Here is a 19532-nt window from a genome sequence, read left to right as displayed (position 1 = left end):
TTTCTATTGTTTCGTTTGTGACCAATTCTGTATTGTTTAACAAATATTTTGAATCATTGATTCAATGACTCACTCACAACATGCTATATTTGACTATTTGAAAGTCATGAACATAGACAAGGGAAGTGATACAAATGCCTCCCAGTGCTCTAATACGATACTGATCTTGGAACAGCCAACAGTTCGTGACAAGAAGATCTAAAAATTCTGCTAAATATTTTTGCGCCAACTCATGAAATGCCTTAAATATAATTGATAAAATCGTAAAATCAATGTTAAAATGAATTGGTAGCCAATGTAAGGTAGATACAACTGGAATTGTATATAAATTAAAAAAAAACTTGTTCTTGTCAAAAGTCAAGTTGCAGCTTTTTGCACCGATTGTAGCCATGCTAAAGTGCATTAATTTAAAACTGGAAACAGTCCATTACAATTTATTCACACATTTATATGGTACACAGTTCCTTGGATTACATTTCAGTAAGATTCACATTATTTTACTGATACACTTATTGATATTCACAAACAAAACCAACATCTGATGCACATCCTGATTTTTGCCCGAGTCAAGCTCTGTCTACTCTGAGGTGTTGAGTTTGCACTAGACCACAAAGTTCTTCTTGTAAACAGATCTACAATGAAATGGCAAAATTCTTGTGTTTTCCCGAAATCATCTCTGGTAACCGTAGTGAGGGACGACCTTTGTCTGCTCTAGTCTCTTTCATTCTCTGCACAATGTCAGACAAGAACTTCTTCATTACTCACACCTCTTCAGAACAGTCTTCACCTTCACTGGCCCTGTCAGCACAGAGTCAGGTATATGTCTGAGGATCTGAACTACAGAAATTACCCCATAGGTTACATTTTCCTTTATGAGACAGCTGCCTTTATCTATCTACTTTAAAAAAGAAAAGTAAAAACTTCTGCCACAACTGAATGTCCTTTCCAGCTTGAATGAGTCCAACTGAGTGTTGCTTCTGAATAATACAGTATTTTTTAGTATGTTCAAAGAATTATGATCAAGGCAAAGCCAAGACGCTTCTCAATGCATTAAGTTATTGATTAATGATTTATTATTTCAGGATTACTATTGGGTTTTTGTGAGCTGATCTTTCTTTCTTTATTTATTTCTTGAGGATCTGTATGTTTAATAGTGAGGGAATGTTAAATGAGTACTCCATTACCTACCACTATATTTACTTGTCTCTACTCTCAATGTACTATCTTCATCCCTCCCAAACCGTACCTATAATTGCAATGATTGCACAAAGATGCAGTTCAGCTTTTCCTCAAAAGTCACCTCATGTTCTTGTGCACTAGATCAAAGTCCATTAGTTTCTGTGTCTTTTGCACTAATTGACATATATTCACACTTCATACTGAAAAATGTAAATCCATTAGGATCTTTTTGACTAACATTATCCAATCATTCTTCACTCGTGGCCCCAGGTTAAAAAAGAAGCGTGAAATCAAAATCTCTTTGAAAAAATTCCGGCAAGGTCTCATCAGTTTGATTTATAGCAGCTCCAGTGACACCCATCATGTCTGTAATAGCAGTTACTGACAGATAGCATCACACGAGATGGCTGGTGTCAGGGTGAAAGGAGTAATGCTCAAACAATTCTGAGATACATTTGCTATTTCTGAGCTGAGATGCATTTGCTACAGCATGACACCAAATACTATGGTCAAAACAGATATAATTTCATTCTCATGGGTTTCCAGAAGGGACACTCGCTGGTGTGGGTGGGAGTTCACTTTAATAGGGAAACAACTAGGAGAACAGTTTTTGGGATAATATATTACAATACAGCATAGTAATGTATGCTTATTTCACAGTAGGTATGATGGTTAATTTTCCCATACTGAAATAACAACTTTAACCAGCCTAAGATGATTTGCTGGTCTCAGCTGGCCTCCCAGCTTCACACAGAACCCTTGGCTGGTTTTAGAGAAATTCTGTGAACTTTTCATCTGGTCAGACTGTGAAACCAGCTTGCCGACCATCTTGTTTTAACCAGCAAAGACCAACAAATTAGCTTAGGGTAGTTTTAGTTGTTTTATTCAGTAGGGGTTTTTCATTATTATTTGTCATGTTTTGGCCATAGACCTGCATGAAAATGATAAAAAATAGTTCTCCTTCTGTCACTCACTCAAAGGGGTCACTCTTGAGAGCTCCGAGCACCTCCTGTGAGAGAACAGGCCAATGCGTACTTTAACATCTCAGTTCTACCCCGACACAGACACTTCCTAAGGTTTGTTTTAGACGGCCAGGTGTATCAGTACCAGGTCCTCCCCTTCAGCCTGTCCTTGTCCCCTCACAGCTTCACGAAAGTTGCAGAGGCAGCTCTTGCCCCATTAAGGGAAGTGGGCATCCGCATACTCAACTACCTCAACGACTGGGTACGCTCTAGGTCTAGAAGAGAGTTGCGGTGCGCACACAGTGATTTAGCGCTCAGGCACCTCAGCCATCTAAGGCATCAGATCAACTGGGAAGCTCTCCCCAGTTCAGAGCATCTTTTTTCTCGGCATGGAGTTCACAAGCGAGCGCACGCAGTCGGTGCTAAAATGTCTGAAGTCATTCAGTCAAAGAACAGCGGTTCCACTGAAACACTTTCAGATGCTCCTGGGGCATAAGGCTTCCTCAGCGGTAGTCACGCCGCTCAGGTGGATGCATATGAGACCGTTTCAGCACTGGATTCAGACTCGAGGCTCGAGATGGGCATGGCGCTGAGGCACACATCGCGTAGCTATCACAGCGCTCTGCTGCCACTTATTCAGCCCTTGGACAGAACTTGCATTTCGATGGGCAGGAGTTCCCCTACAGCAAGTGTCCAGACATGTCGTGGTCACCACAAATCATCAGATCACACAGATCAATGGGCACGCAGCCGCCGGTTCCTGGTCAGGACCAGGACTGGGTTGGCACATCAACTGCCCAGAGTGGCTGGCTGTACTACTCGCCCTGCGGAGACTATTGCATTGATCGAGGGCAAGCATATGTTGGTCTGGTCCGACAACACAATGACAGTAAAATATATATATATATATATATATATATATATATATATATATATATATATATATATATATATCACCAAGGCTGCATACGCTCTCGTCAGCATGTCGCAACTCGCCCACCATCTCCTTCTCTGGAGTCAGCAGCGGCTGCGGGCCACTCATTTCTCAGGCAGCCTCAACGCCACAGTGGAATAACTTAAAGTGACTGGGTACAATACGCTGAATAATCTGCCCACTTGTGCAAAATAGGCTATGGTAAGTAATTTAAAGCTGCACTACGTAACTTTGTGCTATCTAGCGACATCTGTTTGAAACTTAAAATTGCAAGCAATTTGCTGAAGAATAAATTACATCAGTCATGTTCTGGCACTGTTCTTCTGCAGGATGAATCTCCCAATTTGAGTTTACCTTCACATCGCCTGTATGTGATCATGACTGGAGCCAGAGTCATAACTTGTTGTTATCATGTTGATGTTATATGATTAAACATTTGAAACTTAATGAAGATAAACAACAAGTAACATACTTAAATGAAGATAAACAACACTCTTATTAAATATTTGATTGAATTTTACACTTAAATCTCTTTTCTGACACTACGCTCAAAGCACTTTTAAAAAGAGAACAGGGGACTATCCTCAGCCACCACCAGTAGATCTTGATATGATTATTCAAGTGTTTTATCTACTATTAATGTTGGAACTCTACTACAATTTTCAATTTAAGAGGTTAAACTCATGTTCCTTTTACAAAAAGCTTCACTTTGATGCTGCGCTTTTGCTAAGCGCTACGGGGAACAATCTTGCATTGTGAGCAGCTGTGAATTTGTGTGAAACACGTCAATGAACATTGACCTGAATTTATAGCCTCGGCTGGTGAAGATCATTAGATGCACCTGTGGCCAGGCTATAAAATAGAGGCGTCACCAGTGTGTCGACAGATATTTTTCATTCAGAGCATACTATGCTGTGTGTCTCACATCCTGCTCAGAAAACTTTCTTCCCTCTTTGTTAGGAGTTAGAAATTGTTAGGCAGTGCGCAGAACTTTCTTTCCTTTCTCTCTCTGCTCTGAAAGAGATTATATATATATATATATATATATATATATATATATATATATATATATATATATATATATAAAAAGAGAATGGCGGAGAAACAGAGCAAACGATGCGTGTTTCCTTGTCAACGCTTCATGACGAACAAGGACACGCATGAGTTTTGCTTTGTTTGTTTGGGGAAGAGCACGCGGCTCTCGCGTTGGGGCGGGCGGTGCGCGCATTGTGACCTTCTTTCGGTTGGGATGCTTCAGGCCGCCTGGCTTACTTCCGAGAGCCAGCACCGCGACTTCATTCGTGGGGCTCTCGTATGGATCTGGCTGAGGAGCGAGAGACGGGTGCGTCCCTTTCGCCGCTCTCTCCCCAGATCCGGCTGGTCCTTCTCGTGTTCTTGAAGGCCCAGCCTCTTCAGTTCAGGAGGGGGACCTCGATTCCCTTGGGTCTATAGATTTCGAGTTACCCACATCAGAGCACTCAAAACATGATGCAAAATCCTCTGAGGAGTTACTCGATGTGGTTACTCGTGCTGTGGCCAGACTTCAATTAGACTGGCCACGTGACCAAGAAACCCCAAACGCTCCAAATTAGAGGATAGATTTCTGTCTGATGGCCAAGGGAAGGGAACACCTCATCAGTCCCTTCCCTTTGATGACCTCCACGATGAGCTTGCTCGTTCGTGGAGGAACCCTTATACCTCACGCGTTCACGTGCCCTCATCGTCGTTATATTCGGCTATCGTGGGTGCTGAGGCGCGAGGGTATTCAAGGATGCCGCCAGTCAAAGAGACACTTGCGGGTTATCTCTCGACAGGTTCGGCATCGTCCTTGAAAAAACCTGCTCTCCCCTCTAAGCCATGCAGGACTACCTCCATGCTAGTGGGGAGGGCTTATCAAGCGGCAGGTCAGGCTGGTGCTGCGCTGCACACCATGGCTGTGTTACAGGCGTATGAGGCTGACCTGCTAAAGGATCTGAGTGCGGGTAAAACTCTCGACGAAAAGGCCTTTTCAGAGCTTCGTCGAGCTACGGATTTGTCTCTCCGCGCGACCAAGCAGTCAGCCCGTGCCATTGGCTGGTCTATGTCCGCTTTAGTCAGTACGGAGAGGCATTTATGGCTTAACCTGTCAGGCATCCGAGATAAGGACAGAGTTTTCTTAATCGATGCCCCGGTTTCGCCTTCTGGTCTCTTCGGAGACGCCATGAATACGGTTATCTCCAGATTCCAGGAGGCGAAAAGCCATGAGGAAGCCTTTGGGCAGTTTCTTCCTCGCCGCACTCAGAGGGCGGGGCCGTCGGCCACCCAGTCTCGCCCCGCTTCTGCTAGGACAGAGGCTCAAAAACAGAGCATGGCGAGTCGTGCTCCCCCTCGTAGGGACTGGGCGTTCTTGTACCCAACTTTGTGAGGGTAGTTCCCTTCGGGACGGGGCGTGTGTATCATCCACTTCGGCCCTCCCGATACCCTCATGAAACCTCTTCACTCCCGCCACCTTTGGTGTTTCAGGTGATAGAGGCTTCCGACAGAGTTGGGTGTACCGTTGCTTCCTGCCTTAGTCCAGGACACAGAACACTCAACACCCCCTCAACAGGAAGTGTTGAAATTAGTACCCATCTCAGAGAACCTGGCAGCGTGGAAACTTCTGCCAGGTATTTCTATGTGGGTTCTGAAGACAGTAGAAAGAGGCTACAGAATTCAATTCGCTCGCTGCTCTCCGCGTTTCAACGGCGTGGTTCCCACTACCGTAAGACCAGAGCAGGCATGTCTACTGTGGAGAGAACTGCAAAATCTCTTGGCAAAAGGGGCCATAGAACATGTTCCCCTTCCAGAGAAAGAGTCAGGCTATTACAGCAGATACTTCCTGGTTCCCAAGAAGGGTGGGGGGTTGCATCCAATTCTAGATCTTCGAGGCTTGAACCGCTCGGTCAGGGTGTTCAAGTTCAAGATGCTAACTGTCAAGTCGGTCGTGTCTCAGATCCAACATCACGATTGGCTGGTCACGATCGATCTCATGGACGCATATTTCCATATTGGAATTCTGCCACAGCACAGGAAGTTCCTGAGGTTCGCTTTCGGGGGTGAAGCCTTCCAGTTCTTCCATTCGGCCTAGCCCTATCACCCCGCACATTCAAGAAATGCATGGATGCAGCACTGGCTCCTTTGCGACTCCAGGGCATCCGCATTCTGAATTATTTAGACGACTGGCTGATACTAGCACAATCTCAAGAACTGGCAGTTCAGCACAGGGATATCATCTTGGCTCATCTAGGTTCTCTGGGTCTGAGACTCAACGTCCAGAAGAGCGTTCTTTCTCCAACCCAGGAAATTACCAATCTAGGGATTATATGGAACTCGATCACGATGCGGGCACAGTTGTCTCCCGCTCGTGTCAGCTCCATCCAGAACTCCCTGAGCAATCTCAGGCTAGGTCAAAGTTGCACTGTTCATCAGTATCAACTAATACTAGGTCTCATGGCGTCTGCGTCCCCAGTGATTCCTTTGGGCCTTCTCCATATGAGACCGTTTCAGCTGTGGCTAAAAGCCAGGGGATTTCATCCAAGGGCCAGTCCCCTAAGACAAATAAGGGTTACATGCCGAGCGCTTCGTTCCCTTTCTATGTGGCTCAGACCTCGGTTCCTTACCTTGGGTCCCACTCTCGGTGCGTCATGTCGTCGCAGGATGCTAACGACAGATGCCTCCCTGACGGGTTGAGGTGCGATCTTAAGTGGTTGTCCAGCCCAAGGGGAATGGGAGGGTCATCAGCTCGATTGGCACATCAACTGCCTCGAGCTGATGGCGGTATTTCTGGCCCTGAAATACTTCCTCCGACATCTGAGAGGCTGCCATGTCCTTGTGCGGGTGGACAACACAGCAGCAGTCTCCTACATAAACCGTCAAGGAGGTCTACGCTCTCGCCACCTGAATTTGCTGGTACGTCGGATTCTCCTTTGGGCCCAGGGCAAGCTCCTGTCACTCAGGACAATTTACATCCCTGGACGCCTAAATGTGGGAGCAGATTTGCTGTCCAGACAAAACATACCGAGGGGCGAGTGGAAACTCCACCCCGAGGTAGTACAACAAATTTGGGAGAAATTTTACAGAGCAGAAGTGGACCTCTTCGCCTCTCAAGAGACTGTGCAATGTCCCCTCTACTTCTCTCTGAGTCACCCAGCCCCCCTGGGTCTGGACGCGATGGCGCATACATGGCCCAGAATGTGTCTGTATGCTTTTCCCCCGGTTTCTCTGCTCCCGGGAGTCTTAGCCAGAGTTCACCAGCAAGGGTCTTGCCTCTTACTGATAGTGCCTCACTGGCCGAACAGGATTTGGTCTCAGAAATTATATCTCTCCTCGACGGCTCGCCTTGGGCGATTCCGGACAGGAGGGACCTTCTGTCTCAGGCACAGGGGACGATATTTCATCCCCGGCCCGAATTGTGGAAACTTCATGTTTGGCCCCTGAAGGGTACCAACTGAAGAACACAGGGTTGTCGCCTGAAGTTATCGAGACCATTCTTAGTGCTAGGGCTCCCTCCACCAGAAGAATCTACACCAATAAATGGGGTGTCTTCGAAAAGTGGTGCAGTTTACATGGTGCAGATCCAGTTAACTGCCAAATTGTTTCAGTTCTGGACTTTCTGCAGGAAAAACTGTCAGCAGGCATATGCCCCGCTACTCTCAGGGTTTATGTGGCCACCATTTCGGCTTGTCACGCCTTGATGGACAGGTCGCCTTTGGGGAGGCACCCTCTACTCGCTCGCTTCATTCGTGGAGCCAGGCGACTGAGGCCTCCTGTTAGGACCAGAACTCCCTCATGGGACTTAGCAATAGTCCTGGAGGGTCTGGCCGAAACCCCCTTTGAACCTCTAGAGTCAGCGTCTGATAGACTTCTGACTCTCAAGCTGGTTTTTCTTGTGGCGATTACCTCTCTTAAGAGAATCGGGGATCTACAGGCTCTGTCTGTTTTGCCGGCCTGTTTAGAGTTTGCCCCAGGTATGGCCAAAGCTATCCTGCATCCTCATCCTGACTACCTTCCTAAGGTGCCTTTTTCGACACTACACCCTGTCACTCTGGAAGCCTTCTGATCCCCACCGTTTTTAACGCCGGAGCAGGAAAGTCTTCACGGACTCTGCCCAGTCCATGCCCTTCAAACTTATGTCCACCGCACTAGCCAGTGGCGTAAGTCTGGGCAATTGTTTGTCTGCTTTGGGGGCCGCAACAGGGGGGCAGCCGCTACCAAGCAGACTATGTCACATTGGGTGAGGGATGCTATTGCCCTGGCCTATGAGGCCCGCGGTCAAGCTTCGCCAGTAGGTGTCAGGGCTCACTCCACCAGAGGGGTCACCACCTCTAAAGCCTTGGCTAGAGGGGTCCCTCTGCAGCAGGTTTGTGATGCGGCAGGCTGGTCCTCTCCCCACACATTCATCAGATTTTATAGTTTGGATGTTCATGCTACTCTGGGCTCTTACGTCCTTGAGTCGACATCCCAAGCTCATGCCTGAACGGGTTTGTGATGCGGCAGGCTGGTCCTCTCAGCGCACATTCTTCAGTTTTTTATGGCAGGCTCGTGCCTGAAGACGTTTGTGATGCGGCAGGCTGTTCCTTTCCGCACACGTTCATCAATCTTCATGGGTTAGATGTTATTGCTACTCCGGATTCTTACGTCCTTGAGTCGACATCTCAAGCTCACATCTGAACAAGTTTGTGATGCGGCAAGCTGGTCCTCTCCGCACACATTCATCAGATTTTATCGTTTGTATGTTCATGCTACTCCGGGCTCTTACGTCCTTGAGTCGACATCCCAAACTCATGCCTGAACAAGTTTGTGACGCGGCAGGCTGGTCCCCTCCATGCACATTCTTCAGCTTTTTATGACAGGCTCATGCCTGAACACGTTCGTGATGCGGCAGGCTGATCCTTTCCACATACGTTTATCGAACTCTATGGGCTAGATGTTTTTGCTACTCCGGGCTCTTATGCCCTTGAGTCGACATCTCAGCTCATGCCTGAACAAGTTTGTGATGCAGCAGGCTGGTCCTCTCCGCTCACATTCATCAGTTTTTATGACAAGTTTTGTATGGGTTAGATGCTTTGCTACTCCGGGATCTTATGCCCTTGAGTCGACATCTCAGCTCATGCCTGAACAAGTTTGTGATGCGGCAGGCTGGTCCTCTCCGCACACATTCATCAAAATTGAATGGTTTAGATGTTTATGCTACTCCGGGCTCTTATGCCCTTGAGTCGACATCAAGCTCATGTCTGAGACCTCTCGCGCTTTGTGAGCACACTTCACAACCGTAGGGGTCCGGACAGCCCCAGTGCGGCGGCGTGGGTATTGCGTTCCCCGTAGCGCTTAGCAAAAGCGCAGCATCAAACTGAAGCTTTTTGTAAAGGGAACGTCTCGGGTTACATGTGTAACCCTTGTTCCCTGAAAAAAGCGGAACGAGATGCTGCGCTTTTTTGCCGCACTGGGACGTCCCAGGACTGCTCTTCAGAAAAAGGTATCTGTCGACACACTGGTGACGCCTCTATTTTATAGCCTGGCCACAGGTGCATCTAATGATCTTCACCAGCCGAGGCTATAAATTCAGGTCAATGTTCATTGACGTGTTTCACACAAATTCACAGCTGCTCACAATGCGAGATTGTTCCCCGTTTTTTCAGGGAACAAGGGTTACACATGTAACCCGAGACGATATGGCTGATACGAGTTCAATAGAAGACTTTATTATTTTTATACTATAATGTACAGCCGCAGTTACTACAATAGCATTTATTTGCAATGCACACAATAATGTGCAGGGTTGGGAGGGTTACTTTTGAAACTTTAGATATTCCACTACAGATACAGAATACATGCTTTAAATTGTCATTTGTAACGTATTCCATTAGATAACTCAAGGTTAGTAATGAATTCTAAATATTTTGGATTACTTCTTCAGCACTGGTTGATTTTTTTTAACATGTTTTGACTATAAAAATGCTGTGTGGTGTTTTGCGTGCCAGGTTTGGTGGGCCACTCTGGGCCAGAAAGTCCAGGGCCGCTTTTTAGTCCCAGTCCGTCCCTGGCAATAAGACACAGAGATGATTGTGGATGCAGGTTTCCATGGAGATTTTCTTTTGTTGGGGCAGACAAAGATCTGATATTTTCTTTAATGTGAGCAAAGCAGGAGAATGAGGGAACTTAAAAACATCTCTTTTGTTAGTTCATTCAAAATAATAGCTTATTTCTGCAATGATACCATCTTCAAAGAGAGCACATGCAACTCTTCAAACACTGATTTGTGATTGTTGATGAGAGAAAATTACGACAGGGACATGAGAAATGGGTTCTATAAATACAGCTGAATTTAAACACAAAAGATGTCACATGGGACAATCTATATGTGAAGTTCTAGATGTTTTCTTGCTTTATTAGAGCTGCACTATGTAAGATTTTATTGTTAAAAATGAACAAATTGCCATTATTGATTGAGTACATCAACAATCAGTGTTCAAAACAATGTCCTTACCTTACCCTGAATCACTACAGTAAGCCTGTAAAAATACTTTTATTTTGAGCTGTTAGGTTCGATTTGGCACAAAATCGCTGGTTTATGACGTTTATCTTGTGTCATTATGTCACGTCATCACACACATGAAAGTGCTGGCTGTCTCATGTTCCAGCTGGAGAAACAAACTACGCTGTTCAACTCAGTTCAGTATCACTCACACAGTTCAGGACAGCATCTTTGCAGTCTAGATGGATGTTTATCTGTTATCCGTTTGACGAAGTTGCTTACTGCTATAATGTTTTGATATATTTTTTCTGGTTTAGTTGTTGAAGATTATATTATATTGCTTATCATACTTTTATTAACATTAACATTATTTGTGTGTTAACCGATCACGTTGTCCGGTTGAGTTACTGTGACATGTTAAATATGTATGACTTCTGAAATGTACTTCTTTTAAATGTTAAATTGCATATTTAAGCATATTATTTTTACATTTAATGAAGTATATTTTATCCCCATCATTACTGAATCCTCATTTTATGTTTTTATTTTAGAGAGTAACAGAATACATGTAATGGAATTACATATTTAAAATATTCCACTACAAGTATTCCACTAGAGTTACAAAATAAATCATTGTTAATTAGAATACTGATACATTCAAAAATAATTTTTATTACTGCAGAGATTACTTTGCATTTTATTGTCATTTGTTTAATTTAATATTTAGTCCTTTCAGATGGAAAACATTTATACATATAAATGATGCGATTCAAAGTGTATTTGAATAGCAGTGAAACACTTTCTTATGATGTGTAACATTCATATGAGTAGACATATGTTTGAAGTAAGTTTGGAGCAGAAGATATAGAAATAAACCTTGCATAAATTGTCAGCTTTACGCTAAGTTCTAATGCTATTTCTAGCCATTTTACATGCACATGTTACCAGACACGATAATTGACGTTGGATCATAATTCTTTTTTTTTGTAAGACCTTTGATATTAGGGCAAAAATCATATTCTTGATAATAATTTTTGTATTGCTTTCCTGTAAAAATATCTAAAAATCCTTAAAACAAGATAAATTTAATTTATCTTGTTTTAGAAATGTCTAGGTTACTATTGTAACCTCCGTTCTCTGATGAGACAGAATATGCATGTCCCTCCCCCGGCTATATGCGTATAAAAGGAGGGAATCTGTCCATTCAGGTTTTGCACTGAGGAGTCGAGAATGAGGTTCGGCCGTTACAGTGGCTCGGTTCAGCGCCGTGGCCGGGGGGACACAACGTTGCGTTCCCTCCATCAGGGAACGGGGGTTACAATAGTATTAATTTCTCTCTCCCCTTTATTTTGCAGATGGATTCATCTGACAGAGGGCTTAGAAGCGACAAGTGCTGTATATTAGTCATAAGCTCTCGCTGAGAGAGACTGAGTACAGCACCGTGGAGAAGGAGTGTCTAGCGATCATGTGGGCCATCCTCCCTCTCCGCTACTACCTGCTGGGGCAGGCCTTCACCCTCTGTTCAGATCACACCCCACTCAAGTGACTCCACCGCATGAAAGATACCAATGCGCAGATCACCCATTGGTACCTGGCACTTCCGCTGCTAAAAATTGAGGCGATCCACAGACCAGGGGCACAGATGGCTGTGGCCAATTTAAGTATGTGGAAAAAAAAAGTCTACCTTTTGAAAATAAATAAATTAAACATAATAGATAAGAAAGCTAACAGAATGATAATAATAAACCGAATTATAAACATGATAAAAAATAGCATGTAACAATTACATCTTATATGACTAAATATAGCATGTTAAATTTACTACTAAATGAAAAATAACATCAGCTGTGTTAGCTTTTAAAGTAATGTCCTATGATTATTAGTCATTAACATATACTGTATATGTGTGACAGCGCAGCCAGACTGCTCCTGTCTGTATCTTTATCTCAGTGGTTCTCAACTGGTTTTGCTTCAGGACCCAGATTTTACATTGGAAATCGTCTCGGGATACTTGACTGTAACCCTTGTTCCCTGATAAAAGCGGAACGAGATGCTGCGCTTCATTGCCACACTGGGATGCCCCAGGACTTCTCTTCAGACAAAATACCTGACGATGCACCTGTGACGCATCTATTTATAGCCCTGCTACAGGTGCATCCAATGATGTCACCGGCAGAGGCTATAAATTCCGGTCAATTTTCATTGACGCTTTGCACACATATTCACAGCTGGTCACACCTAAAGTGTACAGTCAAGTAACCCGAGACGTTCCCTTTCAAAAAGCTACACATATGATGCTGCGCTGAATTAGCGCTTTGGGAACGAGAATACCCACGGCGCCACACTGTGGATGTCCAGACCCCTTACGGTTGTGTAGTGTGCTCACAAGAGTGCGAGAGGTCTCAGACATGAGCTTGTGATGTCGACTCAAGGACATAAGAGCCCGGAGTGGCATGAACATCCAAACTATAAAATCTAATGAATGTGTGCGTAGAGGACCAGCCTGCCACATCTCAAACATGATGCATAGGGAAACCTCTAGCCAAGGCTTTAGAGGAGGAGACTCCTCTGGTAGAGTGAGCCTTGATACCTACTGGCGAAGCTTGAACACGCGCCTCGTAGGCCAGGGCAATAGCGTCCCTCACCCGATGAAATGGTCTGCTTGGTGTGGCCGCCCCCGGTTGCGGCCCCCATGGCAAACGAATAGTTGCCCTGACTTATGCCACTGGCTAGTGTTCAGACATAAGTCTAAAGGGCACGAACTGGACAAAGTCTGTAAAGTCTTTCCTGCTCCGCGTTGTAAACGCCGGGGAGCAGAAGGCTTCGAGAGTGACCGGATGTAAGTTCGAGAAAGGCACCTTAGGCAGGTAGTAAGGATGAGGGTGCAAAATTGCTTTAGTCATTCCTGGGGCAAAATCTAAGCAGGCTGGCAAGACAGACAGAGCCTGTAGATCCCCAATTCTCTTTAGAGAGGTAATCGCCAAACATCTTGAGAGTCAGAAGTTTTTCAGGCGCTGACTCTAGACTCTCAACCAAACCCTCAAGGACTATTGCTAAATCCCATGAAGGGGTCCTGTTCCTAGCAGGAGGCCTCAGTGGCATAGCTCCACGAATGAAGCGAGCGATTAGAGGATGTCTCCCCAACGGCACCCCATCCATGAAGGCATGGCAAGCCGAAATGGCAGCCACATAGACCCTGAGAGTGGCGGGGCATATGCTTGCTGACAATTCTTCCCTGCAGAAATTCCAGAACTGAAGCAATCTGGCAGTTAACTGGATCTGCATTATGTGCACTGCACCATCTTTCAAAGACACCCATTTATTGGCATAGATTCTTCTGGTAGGGGCCAAACATGAAGGTTCCACAGCTCGGGCCGGGGATGAAATATTGTCCCCTGAGCCTGAGACAGAAGGTCCCTCATGTCCGGAATCGCCAAAGGCAAGCCGTCGAGGAGAGACATTATCTCCAAGAACCATACCCTGTTCGGCCAGTGCGGCGCTATCAGTAAGAGGCAGGACCCTTGCTGGCAAACTCTGGCCAAGACTCCTGGGAGCAGAGAAACCGGGGGACTCCTCGCCCTCTTCGAGCCCAGCACAGCAGTTCCTCTAAAACAATTCCAGAGCCTCCTGGGGCATATGGCATCCTCAGCAATGGTCGCACCGCTCGGGTTGATGCATATGAGACCGCTTCAGCACTGGCTACAGACTCGAGTCCCGAGATGGGCATGGCGCCATGGCACATACCGTGTGACAATCACCCCTTCTTGCCATCAGACTTTCAACCCTTGGACAGACCTCTGCTTTCTGCGGACTGGAGTCCCCTAGCAGCTGGTGTCCAGATATGTCGTGGTGACCACAGACACCTCTTGACAGGGTTGGGGCACCGTGTGCAACGGGCACGCTGCCGCTGGCCTCTGGACAGGACCCCGGCAGCGTTGGCACATCAACTGCCTAGAGTTGTTGGTTGTATCTCTTGCCCTATGGAGGTTTCTCCCACTAATCCGGGGCAAGCGCGTCTTGATCCATTCAGACAGCACCGCGACGGTAGCGTACATAAATCGCAATGGCGGAGTGCGCTCTCGTCATATGTCACAACTCGCCCACCATCTCCTCCTTTGGAGTCAGCCTCGACTCAGGTCGCTGCGCACCACTCACATCCCTGGCAACCAGTGGATGCGCTGTCATGGCAGGTTTTGCCCAGCAGAGAGTGGAGGCTCCACCCCCAGGTGGTCCAGCTGATATGGGACAAATTCGGCAAGTCACAGATAGATCTCTTTGCCTCCAAAGACAACTCCCACTGCCCGCTTTGGTACTCCCTGACAGGAGCTCTTCTCGGGACAGACGCGTTGGCACACAGATGGCCCTGGGGGCTACACAAGTATGCATTTCCCCCAGTGAGCCTTCTTGCAGAGATCAGGGAGGACGAGGAACAGGTCATCCTGGTGGTCCCTTACTGGCCCACCCAGGCCTGGTTCTCAGATCTTACGCTCCTCGCGACAGCACCTCCCTTGAAAATTCCCCTGAGGAAGGACCTTCTTTCTCAGGGATGGGGCACCCTCTGGCACCGGCACCCAGACCTCTGGAACCTCCACGTCTGGCCCCTGGATGGTATGTGGAAGATCCAGTGGATTTACCACCTGCAGTCAACACAATAAACCAAGCCAGAGTTTCCTCCACCAGGCAATTTTACGCCCTAAATTGTTGCTTGTTCGCGAATTGGTGTTCTTCTCGAGCTGAAGACCTGCAGAGGTGCGCAGTTCGGTCAGTGCTTTCATTCCTGTAGGAGAGGCTGGAGGGGAGGCTGTCCCTCTCCACCTTGAAGGTGTATGTAGCTGCTATCGCAGCCCACCATGGCGCGGTATATGGCAAGTCCCTAGGTAAGCATGACTTGTTCCTGAAAGGCGCCCGGAGACTGAACCCTCACCGGCCTAACCTGTTCCCCTCCTGGGATATCTCTGTGGTCCTCTCGGGCTTCCAGAGACCCCCTTCGAGCCGCTTGATTCAATTGAGCTCAAGGCCCTCTCCCTGAATACGGCCCTCCTGATAGCGTTAGCCTACATTAAGAGGGTTGGGGACCTGCATGCGTTCTCTGTCAGTGACAGAACTCTGCCTGGAGTTCGGTCCGGCACATTCTCGCATTATCCTGAGGCTACGACCAGGCTACGTGCCCAAGGTTCCTAAGACCCCCTTCAGTGACCAGGTCGTGAGCCTGCAAGTAAGCTGCCCTGGGAGGAGGCAGACCCATTGTGTCTGGTATGTGCTTTGCGTATCTATTTGGACTGCACGCAGAGCTCTAGATGTTCTGAGCAGCACTTTGTCTGCTTTGGCGGACGACGGAAAGGGAATGCCGTTTCCAAACAGAGGTTAGCTCACTGGGTCGTTGATGCTATTTCCTTATTTTATCACACCCAGGCCATGCCCACCCCCTTGCGGGTTTGAGCACACCCTACGAGAAGTGTGACATCCTCGTGGGCACTGGCCCATGGCACCTCCTTAGCAGACATCTGCAGAGCAGTGGGCTGGGCAACACCCAATACCTTTGTCAAATAATACAATCTCAGGGTTGAGTCGGTCTCGTCCTGTGTTTTTTCAGGTCCGAGCCGGTAGAACTCGGTAAAGTGGCACAACCGACCGGGCGTTCTGCTTGCACACAGCACCCTTCACCAAGTTGATCCAGTGTGCCTTCTATCCCAGGTTTGCCACTATGTGTCGCTCCCTGAATGTTCTTGTCAGCGGTCCCTGTCAGCGGACCCGCGTTTCCCTTGGGCAGCCCCGCTGCCCCGGTCGCCGTGCTTGAAGAGTCCCCCCTCATTTGCAGGACCTACCACGGTGCCATTTCACACGCATGGCTTCACAACCCTCATGGTGTATTTGCCACATGTTACCTTCCCCTAGACTGGGCAGGATGTGGCCTCCGCAGGGTCTTTTCCCCCTGAAAGAATAGGACCGGAAAGACCGCCTTCCCCGACGCATTTCATAGCGTTAAGATAGCCCCAGCCGCTTGCTTGACATTGGTCTTTTCTCAGGTTCAGAGGTACGTTTGGTGTCCCAGGAAGACCCCTTGTGTCACTTCATTCGACACAACGTCTCGTTCCTTCCCTCGGGAAACGGAGGTTACAACAGTAACCATGACGTATTCAGGTTAATTCAGAGATGTTAAATAATATTTTTGACTTTAATAAAATAAGTTATTTTCGATGTTATCACATGAAACACATTTTTGGTTAACATTTTTCAGTTATATCAGAGCTACAAGATACAAGTAATGCCAGTCATATTGTAATGGTGTGGAGCTTGGCCACTCTCCTGATGTAATGTAAAAATAAATGTATAGATATAAAATGTTGTTATACTGGCGTGCTATGGGGACATGCAATTGTTGTTGTTGCACAGACTATTGAGAAAACATTCAGAACTGTATTTAAAATGTCCAACAAATAGCATGTAGCAGTCTCACCTCTGGAAAGTAATGGAACATTAACGAAGCTTAATTATCTCACAGCTATGTGGTTGTCGTACATCAATCTGAATATAGCGAGCTTCTATTGTCTCGGTGGAACTGTCCATGGTTCTGAAAGTGTGCACAAATGCAGTCACGAAATAATACAAATGTTGCATGAATTGTCTTTCACTGTCACTGTTCCCCCCTTATTCCTACAAAACAAATGCAAACATCATATGGGATTGGTTTCTGATGCATTTGGAGCAAAGCCATCGTTTGTTTTGGTAAATGAATAATGCCTGGTATAGGAGGGAGCGAGCGAGATCTGTTTGTGTGTGCGCGCGCGTGTGCTTGTGTGGATACGCGCGTGAGAGAGATGACGATGACGGCGGTTTGGGAGCTGTGGGTGTCTTTAAGAGGTTCTTTCACGCCTGGTGTTTGTTCTGCTGCTCATTGGTTTTAGGATAGACAGGCATGAGCCGCTGACATACTTAAGAGAGACACGTTAATCGTACTGGAAATACATTTCTTTTCATACACTTTCAGGATATACCGCCATCAGGTACCTGGACAACATGCGCTTGCCAAAGTCATGGGCTTACTCTGTCAATTTGATTCTGCTCTTCGTTATCAGCTCAGCAATGTGCGCCAGTCACTGTAAGTACCGTGTAGTGTCTTGGAATAATGTATGAAAAGTTATTTGGCTATTTCAAAGAGTGGAGGGAATTCGAGAGCTATTGCAAATGCAGTTTAAGCTAAATTAACTTTCTCGATTTGTTACGCTATTGTAATGCGGTGGGTATTGTTATGCCTTAAAGTTTGGCTGAAACTTTTGATTATCATTGTCTTTACAACACGCCTTAGGGGCCGTTCACTCTGAACGTGTTATTCCGCTAGACGCAGCGCCACGATTAGAGCAGAACACAGATGTCTCGAGACGCGCTTTTAACAGTTGAAGTTATTTTTTACTTTACACACCGTCTAAAAAACGAGGCGCTCCTGTGCGAGAAGCAGACGCGGCGCAACGGCCAAAGACGTCCATCTAACGCATGTTTACATGGAAAACATTTGATAAACAACACGGAAAGACGCAAAATATTTGTGAACGGCCCCTTACTTTAGGCTATATTTTACTGTCACTGAAGAAGCGCTGAGATTTTGGATGTTGTTGCTGTACAGTTAGCCTTGTCTTTTGTTTGGCACATCGCATTTGTAATAGTTTGCACATATGAACTGTACTATAGTGAATGTAAAATTAGGCTATGTATCAACAAGTTTCTTTCAACATTTTTTTTTTTTTTTTTCAGCCACTAGTTAGCCTCGATTTTCGGGAATGTTTCGGGATAAACGTCCCCCAGCACTGCGGTCAAAGTGACAATTTAATCATATTTAAAAAAAATAAAATAATAAATAAATAAATAAATAAAAAATCAATGATAACATACCGTAATTAAATTAAATTAATACAAAATTATTATAATTATTATAATTATAATTAATACATTTTATTTAACTTCGGAAATTTTTAAAGAAATTGAAATGTGTAAATAGTGAATATATATATATATATTGAGTGTGCTGTAATTGAAATGTGCTCTGGGGATCAGCCGGTTCAGTTGAAGTGAATCCTCACTGAGAACAAGCAAAAGGATATTCTCATATTTAACACAGAGGCATCAGAATAAAGCCAGAGATCCATCATGCCCATGTCATCTGTGTCAGGTAACAGAGATAATGGTTGCCACTGGCTCTGCTCTCAAAGAGGGATAACAAGGATATGTCCTTTCAGATCCAGTGTCCCTGGAAGAACTACATCCCTTTTATAATGACCATTGGGACAGTGGAGGGTCCCAACATGACACAAGATGAAAGCCTTGTTTCACCTGTCTAAGACAAATATTGAGTCAGGGCCCATGGACTCTGTGTTTTGCAAAACAAGACATTGTCTTATATTAACAAGTCATGTGAATTGAGAACTTTACCCTCAAAAATGAATAAAATAGGGGCTTTTTTTAAGATGAGCAAAATTAATTATTTAAATGATAGGAAATTAGATGATTTAAATATTAAACAGTTTGCAAGGCATGCATATTCCTGAATATGTTAGAGACTCACAAACATGCACAACAGAAGATACTGTGCTGGACAGAAGAAGACTTAAAAAATAACCCTTGAAGGACAGAGACACTGATATACTTGGTTGCCATATATTCGCTCTTTATGATGTTGTCATTGGAACGAGAAAGATTCTTTTTTTTAATTTCATATTCAAAGTAATTGTGCTGAGCTGTCAATCAATGCTTAAAGGAATATTCCGTGTTCAATACAAATTAAGCGCGATTGACAGCATTTGTGGGATAATATTGATTACAACAAAAATGTATTTCAACGTACCTCTCATTTTCTTAAAAAAAAAAAAAAGAAGCAAAAGTGTGGGTTACAGTGAGGCACTTACAATGGAAGTGAATGGTGGCCATTCCATAAACGTTAAAATACTCACTGTTTCAAAAGAATAGCCACAAG

General features: G+C 45.5%; 1 protein-coding gene across 1 annotated transcript in view; it reads left to right on the top strand.

The window, feature by feature from the left end:
- The first annotated feature begins 17477 nt into the window (after positions 1-17477).
- Positions 17478-19532, top strand: part of LOC127655059 (contactin-associated protein-like 5) — a 169187-nt gene continuing 167132 nt past the window's right edge. The window contains exon 1 of the mRNA XM_052142656.1: positions 17478-17666. Coding sequence (XP_051998616.1) covers positions 17585-17666 — 82 coding nt within the window. The 5' untranslated portion in view covers positions 17478-17584. The remainder of the gene's footprint in view (positions 17667-19532) is intronic.

This window comes from Xyrauchen texanus, chromosome 14 (assembly GCF_025860055.1).
Source record: "Xyrauchen texanus isolate HMW12.3.18 chromosome 14, RBS_HiC_50CHRs, whole genome shotgun sequence".
NCBI classification, from domain to species: domain Eukaryota; kingdom Metazoa; phylum Chordata; class Actinopteri; order Cypriniformes; family Catostomidae; genus Xyrauchen; species Xyrauchen texanus.
The sequence above is the reverse complement of the archived record's forward strand: the minus strand, read 5'-3'. Positions and strand labels throughout refer to the sequence as shown.